The sequence below is a fragment of the Bos indicus x Bos taurus genome, chromosome 3 (genome assembly GCF_003369695.1).
Source record: "Bos indicus x Bos taurus breed Angus x Brahman F1 hybrid chromosome 3, Bos_hybrid_MaternalHap_v2.0, whole genome shotgun sequence".
Classification (NCBI taxonomy): domain Eukaryota; kingdom Metazoa; phylum Chordata; class Mammalia; order Artiodactyla; family Bovidae; genus Bos; species Bos indicus x Bos taurus.
The window spans coordinates 91,481,043-91,502,947 of record NC_040078.1 but is presented as its reverse complement, the minus strand read 5'-3'; the positions used below and the strand labels follow the sequence as shown (position 1 = coordinate 91,502,947).

The 21,905-nt window shown below is 50.0% G+C and overlaps 1 protein-coding gene across 3 annotated transcripts; it reads left to right on the top strand.

Moving 5' to 3' along the window:
- Positions 1-8,814: 8,814 nt before the first annotated feature.
- TMEM61 (transmembrane protein 61) lies at positions 8,815-21,748 on the top strand. 3 transcript variants are annotated; one of them, XM_027537140.1, is made up of 4 exons: positions 9,018-9,251; positions 13,048-13,116; positions 15,754-15,938; positions 21,318-21,748. In XM_027537140.1, exons 1-4 carry the CDS (start codon positions 9,237-9,239, stop codon positions 21,583-21,585), a joined length of 537 nt encoding a protein of 178 aa, XP_027392941.1. In that variant the 5' UTR covers positions 9,018-9,236; the 3' UTR covers positions 21,586-21,748. The 3 variants fall into 3 exon arrangements, with proteins under 3 accessions (XP_027392940.1, XP_027392941.1, XP_027392938.1); XM_027537137.1 differs by having other exon boundaries at positions 15,754-16,103; XM_027537139.1 differs by lacking the exon at positions 13,048-13,116 and having other exon boundaries at positions 8,815-9,251; positions 15,754-16,103.
- Positions 21,749-21,905: the final 157 nt, after the last annotated feature.

Sequence of the window (21,905 nt, the reverse complement as noted above, 5' to 3'; positions counted from 1 at the left end):
GCCCTCCTCTGCAGGTAGTGGAGAAGAGGAAGCCCAGGCACACTTGATGAAAAAGCATGGGACCACACAGGTAGTGATGATTTGTGCCTTTTGGGAAGAGAAAGGGGGCCACCAGAGACATGGGCTTAGAGGGTGTGGAAGAACAGGGCCAAAGGAGAGATCCAAGGTAATGGAATATCCCTACCCAGACCAAAGGGGTCAGAGAAGTGGGGGAGCAGGGTCGGTGTGCATGGGGCCATGTGTGGGTGGAACAAACAAGGACAGGTTGTGATGCCATTCTGGTTAATTCATCCCTCTGAGTTTCTCCATCTATGAAGCAGGAATAATGATTGCTTTTTCTGCAGAACAGGTAGGGAAATTACAAATAGCCAATAGTTCAGGTATGCTTTGCCATCTGAATACTCATGATGATGACCTACAAAACTGTTATGGACTATCCGTCTAATAGCTTGGCTTGTGCACTGCTGAGAGCATATAAGTCATGGGTGAGCCCTAGTGAGAGTATGTGGTTGCACTCAAGTTCTGCTTCAGTCTTTTCTCCACAGAGCACACCCCCTTAGAGCATTGTTCAAACGTGCTGGGCATCATTGCTAACATCTTCCTCACATTTAAAGAGAAAATACCTTCTAGGAAAAACCTGGGACGAAAGTGTGTAGGCCTAAGTGGCTGCCTTCATTAGCAGAAAGAGCAGAAGCGACAGTGGTTGAGATGAGGGGCACATAAATGGAATGAACGTGGCCATGGCCATGGGCCTCTCAGCTGTGCCTGTGTCAGGCAGGCAAAGTGATTGTGATAGCAAGTGAGTATGATCATGACACGAGCAGATGTATCACATTTAAAAATTCAGTGAAGAGAGACAGTCCCCAGAGCTGTATAACTATAAGTCAAGGAAAGCAAGCAGATGTCCACTATGATTTATTGAAATGATTCATCTATGGCTTCAGTCACTGGGTCACAGCCACTCACTTTCTGAGCTTTAAGTGTCAAGACAAGAAAGGTATTCCTTTGACACAAGAAAGGTATTCCTTTGATGTGAATACACACTGACCTCAGGCAACCTTATCTACCTTATCTACCACTTACTACTCCCCCTCTCACCTTGCAACTCACTCAGGTAACTCAGTAATCAATGTGTGACTTCCCTGGTGGTCCAGTGGTTAAGAATCTGCCTTGTGATGCAGGGGACATGGGTTCATCCTGGTCTTGAAATTAAGATCCCACATGCCTCGGGGCAACTGAGCCTACACTGCAACCACTGAACCCGCATGATGCAACGGAGATCCTACATGCTACCACTAAGACCTGACAAATAAGTCATCAATTAGTGTGGTTATGCACACTGGCTTACTATGTTAAATGGTTCTTGTACTGGGATCATTTTAATATGTCATTTCCTTATAATTTACATTACATACGTGTTTATTGAAAGAAAAATATGTTGTGTTGTGTTTAGTCACTAAGCTGTCTCCAGCTCTTTGTGGCTCCGTGAACTGTAGCCTATCAGGCTCTTCTGTTCATGGGATTTTCCAGGCAAGAATACTGGAGTAGGTTTCCATTTCCTTCTCTAGGGGATCTTCCCAAGGGATCAAACTTGAGTCTCCTGCTTGGCAGGCGGATTCTTTATCACTGAGCCCCTGAGGAAGCCCCCAAAATTTTATCCAATACTTTACAGGATCATTGTGTATTAAGAACATCCAATGAGGTCAATACTTCATGTTAAATAGAGGTTATATATTTCATGTTATGTAGCAATCCCTAGCGATTTGTTTAACAGATGTCCAAGAGAGTTTTAGTGACATTCAGAAAATTGGTCTTTTATGGTGGGCTCTGAATACAATATTAATTTTCCTTTTGAAAATAATGGAATATAAGCTCCTGCTTGCCAAGTTTTCTCCAGCCATCAGGGCAGACACAGTGATTAAGGCGCCTTCAATTGTTCTGAGGAACAATCTGGAAGCTTCCAGAGTGATGAGAGGAGACAAACATATCTGGGAGTTGTTAGTTAAGTGGTTTAAGGGACCTGTTCCCGGAGTCCCAGGAATGTCAAGGGCAGGGAGAGAGGGGTCCTGGGAGAGCAGATAAGCCACCCTCGCCATCTGACCTAAGCCTGGGAAGGGACCAGCCCAGGGTGGCAAGATGAACCAGTGACTAAGGGAAGTCAGATCTCCTGCGTCCAATGTCGGTGCTTTTATCCACCTCGCCAGACCAAAACCGACCTGGTCCGATCACCTCAATTACTGATGCGGAAACTGAGGTCAAAGAGAAGAATGACGTGACCAGGGTTACTTCACAGGCTAATAACAGTCTTGGAGTAAAATCAGAGCATTCGGCCGGTCAGCAGCCTAAGCTGCTGTCAGCTGCAAGCCCTCATTTAACTGTTGATAAACCAGATCCAGAAAGGGTAGTGATTGTTTTACTGCCAGTGGTGTCCTCGTTTGGGTGAATTCACTGAGCATTGACCACAGGAGACTGGGCATCTTAGGGGGTAAATGGTGCTTTGGTTGGAATGGGCTAAGGGGGCGGTTCATATGGGACATCAGGGATTTGAGGCAGGAGTGGGATTGGGTTGGTAGAGAAGGAGGGATTTGAGGCAGGAGATGGGGCTCTTCAGAAATGCTGGGCTATATACCCTGAAGAAATCATAATTGCAGCACTGTTCACAATAGTTAGGACATGAAAGCAACCTAGATGTCCATTGATAGATGAATGGATAGGGAAGTTGTGATACATATACACAATGGAACATTACTCAGCTATAAAAAGGAATGCATTTGAGTCAGTTCTAGAGCCTACTATACAGAATGAAATAAGTCAGAAAGAGAAAGACCAATATCAGTTCTAGAGCCTACTATACAGAATGAAATAAGTCAGAAAGAGAAAGACCAATATATTAACCCATATATATGGAATTTAGAGGGCTTCTCTGTTGGCTCAGTAAAGATTCTTCTCTGGAAAACCAATACAATATTGTAGAGTAATTAGCCTCCAATTAAAATAAATAAATTTATATTAAAAAAAATAAAAATAAAGAGCAATGAAAAAAAAAAAAAAGATTCTTCTCTGGTAAAGAATCTACCAGTAATGCAGGAGACCCGGGTTTGATCCCTGGGTCGGGAAGATCCCCTGGAGGAGGGCATGGCAACCCACTCCAGTACTCTTGCTTGGAGAATCCCACAGACAGAGGAGCCTGGCGGGGGACAGTCCATAGGGTCGCACAGAGTGGGACACAACTGGAGCGACCAAGCAGCAGCAGCATGGAATCTAGAAACAGTTCTGATGATCTCACTTGCAGTTAGCAAAGGAGACATAAAGAACAGACTTTTGGACAAGGTGGGGGAAGGAGAGGGTGGGATGCTTTGAGAAAACAGCATTGAAACAGATACATTACCGTATTTAAAATAGAAAGCCAGTGGGCATGTGCTGTATGATGCAGGGAACCCAAAGCTGTTGTCTATAACAACTTAGAGGGGTGGGATGGGGAGGGAGATGGAGGGGGGTTCAAGAGGGAAGGGACATATGTATACCTGTGGCTGATTCATGTTGCTGTATGGCATTACATCAATGTTTATACCACAACATTGTAAAGTAAATATTCTCTAATTAGAAAAAAAAAAGAAATGCTAGGCTAGAGGGAGACGATTCCGAAAGAGCCTCTATAGACCTGCAAAGAAAGCTCTGACTCTATGAACAGAGTCTAGGACTGCTATTAGAATTGGATGGGATTAGTAAATCCAATTCAGGGGAGGAGAGAGGAGAAGAGAGAATTAAGCCTCAGAATAGAGTTGAGAGCTTGAAAGGACTCCCGACTTTTCCTAGGTAAGGGCAATGGAGACTGAGAGGGGACAGAGACTTGGCCAAGTCGGAGTCAGGACCCAAGGCAGCTCCTGCTCTCTGTGAGGGCGGCTCTCTTCCCTCGCGCTCCATCTCAGCACATTGAGAATCATGCTCCCCAGCGACAAGAGAGCTTACCGTATCTTTCCCGGGATCTGTGGGAACAGAGGGAACAGCTGGGTCTTTCCCAGAATCTGCCTCCTTTTATGTGTCTATTCCCAGAGGTCAGCCCTGGAGTCAAGGCTGCCGCCAGCCCTCCATCCACAAGCCTTTGTTTGGGTTCCCAGACCACATTTCCTCCCCTGACCGGCGTGCATCTCCCCCACCCTTCAGGCCTGCTGGCCCAGCCTCAGCCTGCCCAGAACAGAGGCCCCAGAATAGCCTGGGGCTGGCTCACTTGGGCAGAAAATGCCTTCCAAGGAAGCTGAGGCCTTGAGGTTCTAATGCTTTTCTTACCCACAGACAGCAGTTTCCTTTTTTAGAACATGAACTCAGAGGATGTGGCTCCCTGCCTCTTCACGAATAGACTGTCTCCCAGGCACAGCATTCCAGGAACCACGGGGCCACCAGAGACAACGGCCTCTCAAGGTTGACTGCAGGGGGAGAGTGTGTCCCTTGTTGTGTAGCTGGAGCCGGCTCCAAGGGTCTGAAAACTTCATCCTGGCACCAAGTCTGGCCCAACTCTGGACCCAACAGGAATCTTGAGGATTTCCCACGACACCATTCCTCTACCCTCAAATCATCCACACTTATTCATTCTGCCCTTCATGCAACAAGTGTGTATCAAGCATCCACTATGTGCTAGCTTCTTTGAGACAGTAAAACTTTTTGGACGTATCAGATAAAACAGACAAAATCTCAGCTCTCAAGAAATCCATATTTTAAGAGGGCAATGGTTAAAAGAGACCTCTGCACATTCTTTTACATATATATATATATATACATTTATTATCATATATACATACAAAGCGGAGAAGACAATGGCACCCCACTCCAGTACTGTTGCCTGGAAAATCCCATGGACCGAGGAGCCTGGTAGGCTGCAGTCCATGGGGTCGCTAAGTCAGACACGACTGAGCAACTTCACTTTCACTTTTCACTTTCATGCATTGGAGAAGGAAATGGCAACCCACTCCAGTGTTCTTGCCTGGAGAATCCCAGGGACGGGGGAGCCTGGTGGGCTGCAGTCCATGGGGTCGCACAGAGTCGGACACGACTGAAGCGACTTAGCAGTAGCATACATACAAAGTAGGCTTAAATATAAACAGAGCAGGTTTAAACTCTGGTCCATCCAGCACCAAAGTTCTCTATCTCCTGCCTCTGGATATATACATATATATATATATATATATATATATATATATATATATATATTATATAATGTGTGTGTGTGTTAATTGCTCAGTTGTGTTCAACTCTTTGCGACCCCATGGACTCCTCTTTCCATGGAATTTTCCAGACAAGAATACTGGAGTGGGTAGCCATTTCTTTCTCCAGCGAATCTTTCCAACCAGTGACCCAACCCGGGTCTCCCGCATTGCAGGCAGATTCTTTACCACCTGAGCCACCAGGGAAGTCCTATATTATATAATACATATCATATTATATAATATATAATAAATTTATATAATATATAATAATTATATAATAAATATATATCCTGCTTCTATATATATTATTTGTTATGTATAATATTATATAAACCTATAGTAAATATTATATGATATTATATAGTTATATACATAATATAAATATTATTACATATAATTATATATATATAATATATATCCAGAGGCTTTGGTGTTTTATATATATAGAGAGAGAGAGAGAGAGAGAGAGAGAAAGAGAGAGAGAGGGCTTTGATGTTAGGTGAACCTGAGTTTAAACCTGCTCTGTTCTCTGATCTTGAGTGGCCGTTCTAACTTCTCTGAACCTCAGCTTCCTTGATGCTAAAGTGGAGATAAAAAGAAGTCCTGCGGGGGCTTGGGAGAGGCACCATATAATTCTCCTTTGGAACACTGAGGAGACGTCACCCAGAGAAGGGAACCTGTGACCTGTCTTAGGGGAAGTGTGTGAGTTCACCAGGTGAAGCTGGTAAAACGGGAGGTCCTTTGTAGCAAAGGTGTGGTATTGTGCTTGGGACACGAGGGATAGTTCAGGAGGGGCATGAGCGGAGTGCAGGCAGTGAAGCTGGTGTCATTATTCTGAGGGCAGTGGGAGGCACTGAAAGGTTTAGGGAGGTGAGTCACACTGATTGGGACTGGTCTGGAACCTCAAGCTGGTGCATGATGGAAGGCAGACAGCCTGGGGCAGAGAGGCCAGTGAGAGGTAGGGAGCAGCAGCCCAGGCCTCCTCTCCACCGAGGAGAGGCCAATGTGGCAAAAAAGGAAAAATACATGTGGTGTGGAAGACTAAGACAGATGTGGACTTCAGCACTTCCTCTGCCACTCCCAACTCCCAGTCCCCCATTTATTAGCTCTGTGACCCTTATTTCAGTTCAGTTCAGTCGCTCAGTCGTGTCCAACTCTTTGCGACCCCATGGACTCCAGGGGGGTCATGGACCCCATGGACCCCAGCACGCCAGGCCTCCCTGTCCATCACCAACTCCTGGAGTTCACTCAAACTCACGTCCATTCAGTCGGTGATGCCATCCAACTATCTCATCCTCTGTCGTCCCCTTCTCCTCCCGCCTTCAATCTTTCCCAGCATCAGGGTCTTTTCAAATGACTCAGTTCCCTGAGAAGGTATTAATATTTCTCTCTCAGTCTTGATGAATTAGCTGAAGTGGCAGCTAAATGGGAAAAGCCCTGACTGGTGACGTCTAGTAAGTGTGAGTCCCCTCCCCCATACCTGGAGGCAGAAGTTGGTGACTGATTTTTCTGCTCTGAGTCTGAGTCTGATTGTTTAGAAAGGACCTGCAAGTATTCCCAAGCCTGCATGGTCCCCACAGTGCCTGGGCATCACGACAGACTCGGGGGCTAGGATCAGAGCCTCCAAAAGTGGGGGAGGAAAATGGAGCTAAAAGAACTGGACCAGATCCTTGGGTTTGAGTCACCACCCAGTCCCAGTCCCCTCTGGTCCTGGGCCTGCTGGGTCTGGCTGGGCCCTGCTCCAAGTCACATCTGCTCCCTGTCCTCAAGGAGGTCACCATCAACTAAGGGAGATTCACAGACTGGGCCATTGTGTAATGCAAGAGCATACCCAAGCCAGGTCCTCATGGGTAAGGTCTTACTAAACCACTGAGCCCTCATAGCTACCTTGGGAAGGAGGTACCATGGTCTCCACTTTATAAATAAGGAAACAGCAGCTTAAAGAGAAGGATAGGACCAGAGTTGTCCAGCCTGGAAATGACTGAGTCAGTACAGAAATCACAACCTGGCCACCTCCAGGACCTGAGTGGCCAGTCTGGGCCAGGGGACTCGGGTTTCAGCAAGGTCAGGGGTGTGCCAGGATTTGACCTCAACATTATCAACCTGTGAGTTGTGACTATGGGCCTCCCAGCAGGGAGGAAAAGGAGAATCTCAATCAGCAAAGGGCCCACAACTGCATGGACCCCAGCCTCTGCAGAACTGAGTGGGGCTGACAGCTTCATGGCCTCCAGCTGTTCACTCATACCCTCCATGGGCAGGCCAACAAGGACAGCAAGAGGGGTGCTTGTCCCCACCTCCAGGTTAAGTAAAGCAAAGCTGAAGGAGGTCTTGGTTTGAGGTCTAACTCTTCCCTTGTCTCAGCTCAGCCTCTTGTGAACTCTTTAGACTTGCACAGGCCTTTACCCGTCTCTGAGCCTCAGCGTTCTGTCTGTAAAATGGGAACACTTACACAGACCACACACACCGTGAAAATGAAATAACATGTAAAAGGACCTCACCAGACAGAGGAGTCAGTGCGCGGAGAACGCTAACGCTCTCAGGTGGCATACTTCCTTGGAGACAAAGAGTTTAAGAATTAGGGGCCTGGACCCTGCCGCTGACCTGCTCTGTGACTCTGAGACAGTGGTTTCCCGTCTCCGAGCTTCAGATCTCCACTGGGCAGGCTGCTCTAGCCTCCTGTGTGCCTGGGCTGGAAAGGGAGTTGGTTTCCATCAGCTCCGTGGGCAGTCCTAGGCCACGGCTGAAGGGAATCTGACCAGCTCCCAGGCTCAATGGAACGGCCGGAAAAGACACAAACAAAACCCAGACCCCAGTTAGTCCAGAACTGCCTCCCTCTGACCCAGGTGAACTTGTTGAGGTCTAACCTGCCTATGACTTGGCCCACCCTCTGCACATGCTGCTCCTTCAGCCTGGAGGCTCCGCCCCGTTCCTACCCGCCAAAACTCAGGAGTCCCCAGCAGAAGGCTTTACACACAGGCTTCACCCATGCTGACCCTTCCTCCAGGCTCCTGAATCACTTGTCCACAATACGTGCCTCCAGCCTGCACCTGTGAAAGGGTGACCTGAAGACCCGTGGGGTGGGGTCCTAGCCCTCCTTTGATGCAGGAGTGGATAAGTTCAGAGAAGTTAGGTCCCACAGTAGGTAGGAGGCCTTGTTCTCCAACTGCGCTCTCCTGGCCTCTCACCGGCTGGGGCAGTGACTTGATTCCTGTAGAGGCTGGGGAAGCGCTTAAAGGCAGGCAGTTATTTCTGAGAACGCTTATCTCCTGGGGATGTCAGTGTTCGAAAGACCTGTGGCTTGCTCAGGATGCCACAGCCCTTTCAGACTGAACGCAATAGCTCTTGGAGGAGTTTCGTGTCCCGTTCCCAAGCCCGCTTCGTGGGACAGTAGTGGCGGGATGGCCCCCGAGGACCGCGGATTGCCGACAGTTCAGGGAGGTAGCAGTTAAGAGGGGTCTTGCCGCTCCCCTCACCCCCTTCGCCCTGGGAAACCTCATCCCCAGCCAGCCATCTCGCTGTTCCTTTAAGGTCGGGCGCGGCACCTGGAGCCACCCGGAGCCTCTCCACCCGGGAGTCTCCGCCCGTCCGGCTGCCGGCCGCGAGGACGCGGATCCGATGAGAGGTGGGGCGGGCCGCGTCCCGGAGCCCAAGCGCAGGTTCCCCGCAGCCGTCTGCCAAGCCCGGGGCGGGGGCGGGGCTGGTCATCACCGTAGTCGACAGCCAAGCAGGACTCCGTGCGCCCCTCAAAGCCCCCACCCGGTGGCCGAACCCCTGCGCGGTGAAGGGGCCTTGGCACCGCTCCCACCGGGACCGGGACGGGACCCTCGGACTAGACCCGCAGCCGGACGTTAGCGTTTCTGCGGGGACGTGGAGAGCAGGGCTGGAGGACCGTCGCCGGGGCCGCCCCTACCGCTACGCGCCCCCAGCAGGCCGGAGGGACAGTCTTTCCCAGGTTCGCGCTGCCCTCGGGCTCGACAGCCACCGGTGGATTCGTCGGGCTCCTCGCGCCAGGACTACGCCTGACCCTAGGGCGCGATGACTGCGCCCAAGGTGGGTATAAACTTCCTTAACCTCCCCCCGCCCCGCCTCCCGTCTTCAGGAGCAGCTCGGCTCCTCCTAAGCCAACCCTGCCTGGTCCCCTTCCCTTCACCTTGACCTCAGTGGTTTAGTGCGCGGAGTTTGGACACCCAAGTCTCCTCCTAATTGTGTTGTCACTCGCTGGGTGGCGCTTGGAGCCTCAGTTTGCCCCAGGGTTATGGTGAAGATAGTTCAGAACCCTTCTTGTTCAGATGGTTTAGTTCTTTACAGAAAACTGGCACCTAAAGTTCTCTTGTTGGTAGTGGGGACAGTGGGATATTATTGTGCCCATTTCACAAAGGAGGAAACTGAGGCATGGAGAATCTAGGCAACTTACCCAGTGCCAGAGCCAGGGTTCCTCCTCTGTCCAGCTGTGTCACTACTTGCCAGCCTCCCATTTCATCTTCACAACTTGCTCCTCCCCAGGAGGCAGTAATTTGAGCTCAGAGATGTTGAGCACCCTGATCAAGATCACAGAGCAAACAGAGTGGCTATAGTCAAAGGGACATTACTTTACCTACAAAGGTCCGTCTAGTCAAAACTATGGTTTTTCCAATAGTCATGTATGGATGTGAGAGTTGCACCATAAAGAAAGCTGAGCGCCGAAGAATTGATGCTTTTAAACTGTGGTGTTGGAGAAGACTCTTGAGAGTCCCTTGGACTGCCAGGAGATCCAACCAGTCCATCCTAAAGGAAATCAGTCCTGAATATTCATTGGAAGGACTGATGCTGAAGCTGAAACTCCAATACTTTGGCCACCTGATTTGAAGAACTGACGCATTGGAAAAGACCCTAAGGTTGGGAAAGATTGAAGGCGGGACGAGAAGGGGATGACAGAGGATGAGATGGTTGGATGGCATCACCAACTCGACGGACATGCGTTTGAGCAAGCTTTGGGAGTTGGTGATGGACAAGGAAGCCTGGTGTGCTGCAGTCCATGAGGTCACAAAGAGTTGGACACAGCTAAGCGACTGAACTGATAGAGGGAGTGATAACTCTAGCTGGTGGGAGGTGTGGGTGGTAGCAGCAGAAAGGCTTCTTCGAGGATGTGGTATTTGGCATGGGTCTCAAAGGGGGTTGTGAAATGAGGGCCCTGAATGGGGACAGAGGGCTCTCCAGGTGGAGGGAGCAGCAGGTGTACAGGACCCCAGGTGGCAGGAACTTGGGTGCATGGATTGGAATAGGAGGGAGCTGGAAGGAGGGGGCCAGCCTGGCAGCCTGAGTGCTGGATTGGGAAAGACACTTCTCTGGGGCTGGACTGGGGTCATGCCCTCCAGGGCAGGGAGCCCTTCCTTCCTCCCCTCGATCAGGGTCCAGGGTACACTCCTGTGAAGGGTGAGTAAACTGCCTGAAGACCACCTCTCTGAAATGGACCAGGGGAATCTTGGGTGAGCACATCCTGCTGATAATCAATCAGAGCCCCGATCTGTAAAAATAAAACTACCGCACAACAGGGCAGTCTGTCCTTCGTCCAGCAGACACTGACAGCTTCCACCGCCCAGGGGTGGCAGGTCATTGTGTGCTCTGCCTGCCCATGGAGCGGGGGAATCCACATGGAGAGAGGGTGACTCACACAGGAGACGACACGGCATCCAGTGAGACCATGCTAGGGGTGATCCAGGGGCTTCTCTGAGGTCTGGAAGCATTCGAGTCAGGATGAAGGGCAGGGTGTTTTAGAAAGTGGGAACTGCCTGAGCTAAAGACTTACAAATGCATCTATTCACAGCATGGTCTCAACTTTATATACTGAAAAATACAGATCTATCTAGCTGTGCACTCACAGGTATTTGAGTTAGACTAGTGTGTGTGTGTGTGTGTGTGTGTGTGTGTGTGGAGAAGGCAATGGCACCCCACTCCAGTACTCTTGCCTGGAAAATCCCATGGACTGAGGAGCCTGGTAGACTGCAGTCCATGAGGTCAGGTCGCTAGGATTCGGACACGACTGAGCGACTTCACTTTCACTTTTCACTTTCATGCATTGGAGAAGGAAATGGCAACCCACTCCAGTGTTCTTGCCTGGAGAATCCCAGGGACGGGGGAGCTTGGTGGGCTGCCGTCTATGGGGTCGTACAGAGTTGGACATGACTGAAGCGACTTAGCAGCAGCAGCAGTGTGTGTGTGTGTTAGTAGCTTAGTTGTGTCTGACTCTTTGCAACCCCATGGATTGTAGCCCACCAGGCTCCTCTGTCCATGGAATTCTCCAGGCAAGAATACTGGAGTGAGCAGCCATTCCCTTCTCCAAGGGATCTTCCCAGCCCAGGGATCAAACCTGGGTATCCTGCATTGCAGTCTTCTTTACCAGATTCTTTACCATCTGAGCCACCAGGGAGTCAGAGTAGACCTGGTTCAGATTTGGCATTGACCTCACAAGCTGTCACCCTTGCAGCTCCAGTGTCTTTGGGACCTAGTGCTGTTGCAAGGATTAAGATGGGGGACACCTGTAAATTGCTGGGTGTGGTTCCCAGCCCCTGTAAATGCCCAGTACACATGTGCTGCCACTATCATCAGGTATGCAGGCCAAGGGAGGAGGACCCAAAAGGAAGCATCCACTGTGGATCATGCTCATCTCTGGTGGGCAGCATTAATGATATTTGCATTTTTATTCTCTTAGGTGGTTTTCTCCTCTCCTCCACAATGAGGAACTATTGCTTTTATAGAAATTTAAAAGCATCATAAGTTACCTTACAATGCAAGGGTTGACACACAAGCTGTATGCTGCTTTGGTAAAGTCTCTCACCTTCCTGGACTCAGTCTCAGTTCAGTTCAGTTGCTCAGTTGTGTCTGACTCTTGGCGACCCCATGGACTGCAGCATGCCAGGCCTCCCTGTCCATCACCAACTCCTGGAGGTTGTTCAAACTCATGTCCATTGAGTCGGTGATGCCATCCAACCATCTCATCCTCTGTCATCCCCTTCTCCTCCTGCCTTCAATCTTTCCCAGCCTCGGGGTCTTTTCAAATGAGTCAGTTCTTCACATCAGGTGGCCAAAGTATTAGAGTTTCAGCTTCAGCATCAGTCCTTCCGATGAATATTCAGGACTGATTTTCTTAGGATGGACTGGTTGGATCTCCTTGCTGTCCAAGGGACTCTCAAGAGTCTTTTCCAACACCATGGTTCAAAAGCATCAATTCTTCAGTGCTTAGCTTTCTTTATAGTCCAACTCTCACATCCATACATGACCACTGGAAAAACCATAGCTTTGACTAGATGGACCTTTGTTGGCAAAGTAGTGTCTCTGTTTTTTAATAAGCTGTCCAGGTTGGTCATAACTTTTCTTCCAAGGAGCAAGAGTCTTTTAATTTCATGGCTGCAGTCACCATCTGCAGTGAATTTGAAGCCCCCAAAATAGTCTGTCACTGTTTCCATTGTTTCCCCATCTATTTGCCATGAAGTGATGAGACCAGATGCCATAATCTTAGTTTTCTGAATGTTGAGTTTTAAGCCAACCTTTTCACTCTCCTCTTTCACTTTCATTAAGAGGTTCTTTAGTTCTTCTTCGCTTTCTGCCATAAGGGTGGTGTCATCTGCCATAAGGGTGGACTCAGTCTAGTCATTTGCAAAACAAGAATTTCTTTTCCTGCCCGACCATCTGCCTCAGTCGTGGTCAGATGAGATGCCAGGTGTGAAGGGGGACTGTCAAGTGTCAATATATAGGTGAGGGGTTACTGTTACCGATTTGCTGGGTTTTTTTTTTCTTCCAGCTTTTCCTTCTGACAGCCTCTCCTTGCTGTCTTTGGAGAGAGTGTAGTGAGGTTCTTTTTCTCCCCCAGAGAAAATGCCTTGAGCCGGAGACAGGAGGCACTTGCCCCACTGACAGATTCACAGGAAGAGAACCAAAGGTAATTTACAAATGGCTTGTTTCTACATGCTTCTGGTGGCCTGGAGGCTCATAAAGATTGGGGTCCACTCCTCGAGCACCTCATTTCATGTATACATTTTATCTTTCTCGCTCACATGTGTACATACAAACACATACACACTATTTAAAAAAATTTATTTTTTAATTGAAAGATAATTGCTTTACAGAATTTTGCTGTTTTCTGTCAAACCTCAACATGAATCAGCCATAGGTATACATATATCCCCTCCCTTTTGAAACTCCCTCCCATCTCCCTCCCCATCCCACCGCTCTGGGTTGATACAGAGCCCCTGTTTGAGTTTCCTGAGCCATACAGCAAATTCCTGTTGGCTATCTATTTTACACATGGTAATGTAAGTTTCCGTGTCACTCTTTCCATACATCTCATCCTCTCCTCCCCTCTCCCCATGTCCATAAGTCTATTGTCTTATGTCTGTTTCTCCATTGTTGCCCTGTAAATAAATTCTTCAGTACCATTTTTCTAGATTCTGTATATATGCATACACACGTTTTTAAACACATCTGGAAATATGCCCTTTTGAAATCTAAAGTCTCACCTACTAGATCTTGAACACTTTGCCATGCTCTTCAGCTCCCTGCGCGCGCTTTCCTGGTGGCTCAGAGGTTAGAGCGTCTGCCTGCAATGTGGGAGACCTGGGTTCGATCTCTGGGTCAGGAAGATCCCCTGGAGAAGGAAATGGCAACCCACTCCAGTACTCTTGCCTGGAGAATCCCATGGATGGAGGAGCCTGGTGGGCGGGGTCGCTAAGAGTCGGACACGACTGAGTGAGTTCACTTTCAGCTCCCTGAGGACTGTGTCTCTGAATGACTGCACAGCAGGGCGTTGTGCAGTTGTACCCTGTTAGGCTGGGCAAGCCCCATTTGGAAGGCTGACCATTAGTCTTCCTGAGGTCTACGAGTCCCTGGCCCTCTCCTTCCCTGGCTCAACCTGTGGAAGAGGAGAGGGGGACTCTGTATAGATGAGGAGACAGGTCAGGCGCAGTTGGGAGGCTTATCCCAGGACATGGCTGGTGAGCTGCAGAGTAGGGACCAAAACCAGACTCCAAGGCTGGGTGCTGCAGCAGCTGGCGTCCTGTATTCCCTCCCCTCTCCCAATCCCTCCCAGCTAGGAGAGGGGCATTTCACCCAACAAGGTTTATTCAGCAACACTGTTTCTCATTTAGGAGAATTTCTTTAACACCTGTTTATGGAGCAGCTACTATGTGTTAAGCACTGGGGGATAGAGCTGTAAACAAGGCTGATACAGACCCTGCCCTCAGGGAACTTGCTGTCTGGTGAGGACAAGACACAAAGAGAAGTCAAACAGACAGATAACAGTTTGGTCAATGAAGGCCCAGGGAACTCTGAGTTTAAAGTGTCCCATTTGAAGGCTTCTTGGGTGAGAGTCAAGCTGAGCGTGGAGAGGACATTGATGATAGCAAGTTACCAGGGAGAGGGAACAGTGTGTACAATGACCTGGATGTTGGTTTTGGAGAAATCCCTTCCCGTCTGTATAATCTGGAGCCAGAGTTCCTCCCAAGTGTTTTTTTCCACCCCCTGGGCATTTTGTTTTTCCTCACTGAGATAATACTGTGTGCTTAATTTGGCACCTAAGTTGGAAAAAGTCAGATATCATAAGAATTTCCCCCTGTTGTTAAATATCTGTGCTGAGCTTGATTTTTTTTTTTTTTTAAATCAGTCATGGAATATACCATCTAGATTTTATGCCATGCTTTATTCACCCTTTCCCTATAGTTGGACATTTAGGCTCTTTCCAAATTATGACCATTAAAAATAAGCTCACAAAAACCATCTTTTTGCATGAAATTTTGTTTTGTGTTGTGAATCTCAGCTCCAGGCTTCTCAATGCCCTTTCCCCACTGGCGCCGGTACCTGCCCTGGGTTTCAGTGTCTTCCTCGGTCAGATGGAGATTTGTTGTAGTTGTTGTTTAGTCACTAAGTCACGTCCGATTCTTTTGAAACTCCATGGACTGTAGCCCACCCGGCTCCTCTGTCCATGGAATTTCCCAGGCAAGAATACTGGAATGGGTTGCCATTTCCTTCTCCAGGGAATCTTCCCAACCCAGGGATTGAACCCAGGTCTCCTGCATTGCAGGCAAATTCTTTATCAACTTAGCCACCAGGGAAGCCTATCAAATGGAGATAAGAGCATCACCCTTTCGAGATTGTGACCTGGGTGAAGTGAGACAACGCATAAGCAGCAAGCCCCTCTCCTGGCAGGCCTGGCGGACCCCACAGGGTTCACTCTTCTCCCTCCCAGCCTGCAGGAGACACAGAGAGGAATCTCGTACCACCAAGCAGATAAGGCCTCTGAGTCCTGGGGGAAGGCTGGGCAGGAAACAGCCGTACTTACTGAGTCCTGCCAGGTCCCAGGTGTGGTGCCAGGGCCTTGGGACACATGATCTATGGCCTTCAGAGCAGCCCTGGAGGGCTGGGAGCCTCACCTCCATTCCACAGATGAGGAAGCAGAGGCACAGAGGAGTCAAATGACCCCTCTGAGACTGCTCAGTGATCTCAGGCAGGACTAAACCCACATCTGGTACCCAGCAGGCCTCTCACAGGGCTTGTTTCTTCTTTTCTCTCCTTTTCTGTCCAGACTTGTGACAGGGCCCGCGTGGCCTCCACCCTGCGCTACTGCATGATGGTCAGCGGCACGGTGGTCCTAGTGGCTGGGACTCTCTGCTTCGCCTGGTGGAGTGAAGGAGATGCAGGCCCCCCGCCTGGCCAGTCGGCCCCACCCACTGGATGCCCTGAGCCTGGGGCCCCCGGTGCCCTGCTCAGGTCGGTCAGCTTCTTCTGCTGTGGCGCAGGTGGCCTGCTGCTGCTCTTCGGCCTGCTGTGGTCAGTCAAGGCCAGCACCCAGAAGCTGCCTCGATGGGACCCATACCACCTCTCCAGGGACCTGTACTACCTCACTGTGGAGTCCTCAGAGAAGCAGAGCTGCAGGTCAGGTGCAGCTGCGGGGAGTGGGGGCCACAGGCAGGGCCCGGTCACACCATCAGGCATTTACTCAGCAAACTCCCATGGGGTTTCTCCTCTGGTCTAGGCTTTACCTATGCTTTGGGGTCCTGGAGGCTGATCAGCACTCCTGAAAGTGTTTTAAGTCCCTTGACAGAGGCAGGCTTTGACAAATCAGAGTAGTTAAAGCTGTGAAAGAGGGCAGACGTGGTCCTGTGGGACATGGAAAAATCCAGGAAGGCTTCCTGGAGGAAGTGGCAGTAGAGATTAGCATGGTATTGGGCAGAGTAGTGTAGGGGTTAAGAACTTACCCACAGGAGTCAGACCCATAGGGATCCTCTCCTGGTTCTGTCACTAGCTATGGGACTTCAGGAGATTATGCAACTCCACTGAACCTCAACATCTCATCAGAAATGAAACAGGAGTCATAAGAATGACAAATGTAGCAAATGCCTGTATGGCAGTTGCATGTTGTTGAGTCGCTAAGTCCTGTCTGGCTCTTTGCGACCCCATGGACTGCAGCACACCAGGCTTCCCTGTCTCTCACTGTCTCCTGGAGATTTTTCAAACTCGTGTCCATTGAGTCAGTGATGCCATGCCATCCAAACACCTTATCCTCTGGCTCCCCCTTCTCCTCCTGCCCTCTGTCTTTCCCAGCATCAGGGTCTTTTCCAATGAGTCAGCTCATAGTACTTACCTGAGGTGATGTAAATGAAGAACTCAGCCTAGAGCCTGGCACATGATAGATGTACAACAAATGTCAACTTTTCCTCAAGTGGATAAGGTGGAGAGGGGTGTCTTAAGCAGGCAGAGGAGTGTGCAAAAGCCCAGGGATGAGGTAGGCAATGGAGGAAAAAATCTTACATTTACATAATATTTCTCATGTTTTTCTAAATCACTCCCTCCCAGGAGACTGTTTAGGCCTTTTTCCCTTAATCCTCCCTCATGGAACGTTAATACCACAGATATACTGTATATTTGGTCTGCATGTATATCTGTGCTTTATACATAAACACAGTATCAGCAAGATTCCCAGAACCAGTTTTTGCCCTGTTGAGAATGCGTGTATCTTACATGCTCTTATTATGTACTTACTCTTTCAACAAGCGTCTGCTGTGCCTGCATATGTCAGGGGCCTGCATGTACCTTCCCCAGTCCAGCCCACCTGCAAGGTAAGAAGTACTATTTACAGAAAAAGAGGGTGAGGGTTATACAGCTAGAAAGCGGCAGAGCCTGCGGGCTGTGAGGTGTGTGTTCGTTCCCCTACACTACTCTGTAAGCACTGGATTTGCATGCACTAAGGGCTAAACCAGATATCCATGAGTTGGCCCGGGACCCTGGGCACTCTTATTCCCTGAGTTAGAGAGGTAAATGCGTCCTGAGTTAAAGAAGGTAACAGATTAGTCCCTGCTACTGGCCTGGGACTCCCTGAGGTCACAGACAATAGAGTGTTCAATGGAAGTCCCTTAGTCCAGTGGTCAGGCCTTGGTTTGACTTTAGAGGGAAGGGCAGGACCTTGGGGCCTTTTCACTTCTCAGATGAGAAACCTGGGTCTCAGAGAGACCAGTGACCTATCTGGTCACTCAGTGAGTTATTGGTTGGAACCAGATCATGCCTCAGGATACCTGTCCTTCCCCGCCCAGCCTGACCTGAGCACAGAGAGTGGATGTTGTCAATACACACAGTCGTGTTGACCCAACAGGGTCCGGGCCACAGCTGCATGTCAGGTGGGGGAACTCAGCCTTATTTCCCAGCTGAGCCAGGGAGGAACTCACCCATTGCAGGGTACTCATGGTCCATCAAGTTCAGAGACCATGTCTTAGACTCAGAGCTGGGATGGCTTCATGTTGGTGAGGCTGCTTCTGCTAATGGTTCTTTTTTGTCCCTGGGGCTGAGCCATCCTGGCCCTCCTACTGAAAGCCCAGCATCTGGGCCCCATGGGAAGGTCACTTAGTTGTCCCTGCCTCCAGGCACCTTGTTCTCTGTGGGTAACTCCAGGTTAGAGACAAAGGCCATCTAGGCTGATGACTTGGTGGGCCCATTTCCCTCTTGGGGGCTCAGTGTCCTCATTTATTCATCTGCTTATTCTTTCATGCATTTCACCAACATTTACTGAGTACCTAATTCTGCAGGGCACTTACAATGAAGCAGTGGACAAAATAGACAAAACCCCTACTCTCAGGGGCTCCCATATGAAATGTGAGCCCTAGATGAAGTGCCTGGGTGGGAGGCCTCTGGGATTCCCCACTCCCAACCACAGTGAGAACAGCAGAAAAAAGCACGGGTCTAGTTGGACATAAGGCTGTCAGTGTCCACTCTTTCCTAAGCTGTGTGTTCTTGACTTAGACTCTCTGAGCCATATCTGGTTTTTCCCGTCAATCCTGGAATTTTCTCTGGGATTGCCGTTAGGCTCAAATGAGATGATAGATGGGGAGGTGTATTTACTGCAACACTCAGTCCTCTTCGTTTGCTTTCCGTTGATGATGTCCTTTCATGCCCACTGATTTAAGCTTCGCTGCTTAAAAGGCAGTGTCAGGTCCGTTTTACAGATGAGAAAGCTGAGGTTTGGAGAGATCAGGGGTCGGGTAGGGTAGGTGTGACGGTTGGCGTGGGCCGGGGCTTGGCCGCTTAGTTGATGTGTGGCCCTAGCTTACCTGTGCGATGACTGACCAGGCTCGTCACGAATGTGAAATGAGATTAGAGAGCTTGAGTGGAGGGCAAATAGTGCTTCACCCCTGGCCCCTTTCCCCTTTCCCTACTGTTTGTCTGACTCAGCTGAAGGGTGGAGAGGCTGGTGCTAGGCTCGGATCTCCTGTCGCCACCAGGCTCAGCGAAGCTTCCTGAGCACGGGGACCACAGCCTGCGGCCTGCCCGCCCCACCCAGCTGCAGGGAGCCACGTCCAGAAAACGCCATGAATGGGTCTGCACCTCAAGTGTGCGATGTGGTCCCCCTGCCTCAGGCTTCATGTTTCCCAAGTTTCTGGCTTTCGGGACCATGACTGTGGTGACCTGGGGCTGGGTGGGCCCAGCTGGCTAGGTGAGATGGTGTGAGGGCTACTGCACCTCTGCCCTCTAAGCAAACTTCCTGCTGTGGGCTGGTCTCACCTGGCAGCTGTGCCCTGCCCTGCCAGCTGTTGCCTGCTGAAGCAGTGCCAGGGGTACCCAAAGCCTGCCTCGTGTCGCCCAGGCTTGGAGAAGTAGGGAGTGGCTGGGGCATGGCTAGGAGGTGAGCATGGCAGGAGATGTGGGCTTCTGGAAGCCTAATCACCCATATTTTCCTGAGTTGTCAAAGCATTTTCCCTTTCCCTGAATCTATAAAATAGAAATTGTTATCTTCATGTTACAGATGAGGAAAAAGAGGCTCAGATTGGGTATGAACATAGCCTAGGTCACATAGCAATTGAACCTAGCTTGCCTGCCTCCAGGAGTGATATTCTTTGTCTGCCCTCACTTCAAATGACACTGTGAGTCAGAGGCGGGTGGGACCCCTTATCAGCTTCCTTGGCTGAAGTGCCCCGTGTTACCTCATTTAATCTTCATATGGTCCTGTGAGGTCGGTGCCCCTATCGTCCCTGTTTACAGATGCGGAAACTGGGACTCAGGTTAATAGAGTTACTTACTGGTTGCAAAAGTTTTCACTTTCATCTCAGGTTCACAGGATTTGTTAACAAAATAAGCCACTCGTTATATACAAATAAGTAATACGGATATTTATTAGAGAATTGTCTAACTTATTTTCAACATACTAACATTAAAAGAAAGAGAAATAGACCAGAGAATACATCACCAAATTGGGTTTTGACCAACATCCAGACTTAAATAGGGCTGGGAAGTCCCGTGTTACAGCACATCTAGAGTACCAGTTGGGAAAGGGTCGTAGGTAGCGGTCGGCTCTGTGGGTGAGACTTCAAAGACTGCAGTTTGGGGTTCCCATTTATAATCCCAGGATGGTGGCAAACTCACATCATCATCAGTCTGTGACCAAATTGCAGCTCTGACTTCGTGTTGCTGCTGCTGCTAAGTCGCTTCAGTCGTGTCCGACTCGGTGCGGTCCCAGAGACGGCCTCCCACCAGGCTCCCCCGTCCCTGGGATTCTCCAGGCAAGAACACTGGAGTGGGTTGCCATTTCCTTCTCCATTGCATGAAAGTGAAAGGTGAAAGTGAAGTCGCTCAGTCGTGTCCGACTCATAGTGACCCCATGGACTGCAGCCTACCAGGCTCCTCAGTCCATGGGATTTTCCAGGCAAGAGTACTGGAGTGGGTTGCCATTGCTGGCTTCGTGTTAATGTTGTTTATTTTGTCTTGTAAAACTTGGAATGTTGTCGTTAAGCCTGGGGCTTGGTTGGCCAGGGCCCCCTCTAGCGGCTCAACAATCTCAAGATTTCTCCTGCATCTTATCTATGGTGCTGCAAGTCTTGCACTCACAGCAGACAGTCACTCACAGTCAGGGCAGTGTCCAGGCAGGTTAGAAGCAAGGTCAGAGGCCTGCTCTGCTTTGGCTCTGAAGCCTAAACAAGACTATTCATTTAATTTCCCTAAGACTGACCCATGATCTCCTACTGACAATGTGGCTGAGCAGGGAGCTGAACCAGCCAACGCTGCGATTCATAATCAACCTTAGAGACACTTGGGGTGGGAAGGGACCTCCAGAATCACCTGTCAGCCCCTGTATGTGGCAGTATCTTCCCAAAGCAGAAGCAGCCCAGACATAGGATCAGTGACATTCCTACCCCCAAGGTCCTGGGAAGGGAAGGAGCACTGATTCCCCACAGATGATTCTCCAGGGCCCTGAGAGGACGGAGGATCAGCCTCATTTCCATCAGCTTTGGTGTGGCTGGGATGCAAGTGACCTATTCTTGGAATCTAGAGGGCAGAGCCTGGTCAGAAGAGCCTGGATGGAGACTCCAAGGACAAGTCGGAACTGACTTCCCACCTCCCAGGGAGGTGGGAAGGACTTGCCCTGCAGAGAGGATTGAGGACACAGAGGGTGTGACGAGCCCGGGTGGAGAGCTAACTGAATGGAGAACTGACTACAAGGGAGGGAGAGCAGAGTCAAGGAGCTGAGGTGGCAAGGGCTGGCGGCTGTCAAGCTCCAGCGGTGTTCGCGGGCCCAGGGAAGCCCATAGCCTCCCTCCCCTTCTCCCTGGTGTGCCGTCGGGTTTTACCCCACCCCTGTTGATAGCCTCTCTTCTGTCCCTCTAGGACCCCGAAGGTGATTACCGTCCCCACTTACGAGGAGGCTGTGTGCTGCCCACTGGCTGGGGGACCCTTGATACTACCTGCGTCCCCTGTGGAGGAAGACCTGGAACGAAGTGCCTCGGGGGATGCCCTGCCTGGGGCCCAGCCCCCCTTGCCTCCACCTAGCTATGAGAGCCTCATCTTTGCTGCCGGTGGCATCTCTGGAGAGACAGCACGTGGGGCTGCATGCTCCCTCACGGGCCCTGTTCAGATTACAGAGGGTGGAAGTTAAAGTCTTCTAGCAGGCCTGGAAGCTGGAGACCAATGATGGGCTTCTTCTAAGTGTCTGGTCCAGTGCCTGGTACACACAGGCAGTCAACAAATACTGCTGACTGCTGTTTTGTTTTTTCTCTTGCTGTGTAACAAATGGCTGAAAGTAAATCCATTTTATTATCTCTCGTGATTCTGTGGACTGCCTGGGCCCAGCTGGTGGTTCTGCGGCCCCTTGTGACGTTGGTGGGGCTGCAGTCCCTGGGGCCCAGCATGCCCAAGATGCCGCTTTCACGGGGCCGCTACTGTTGGCTGTCAGCTGGGAAATATTCTTGAGCTAAT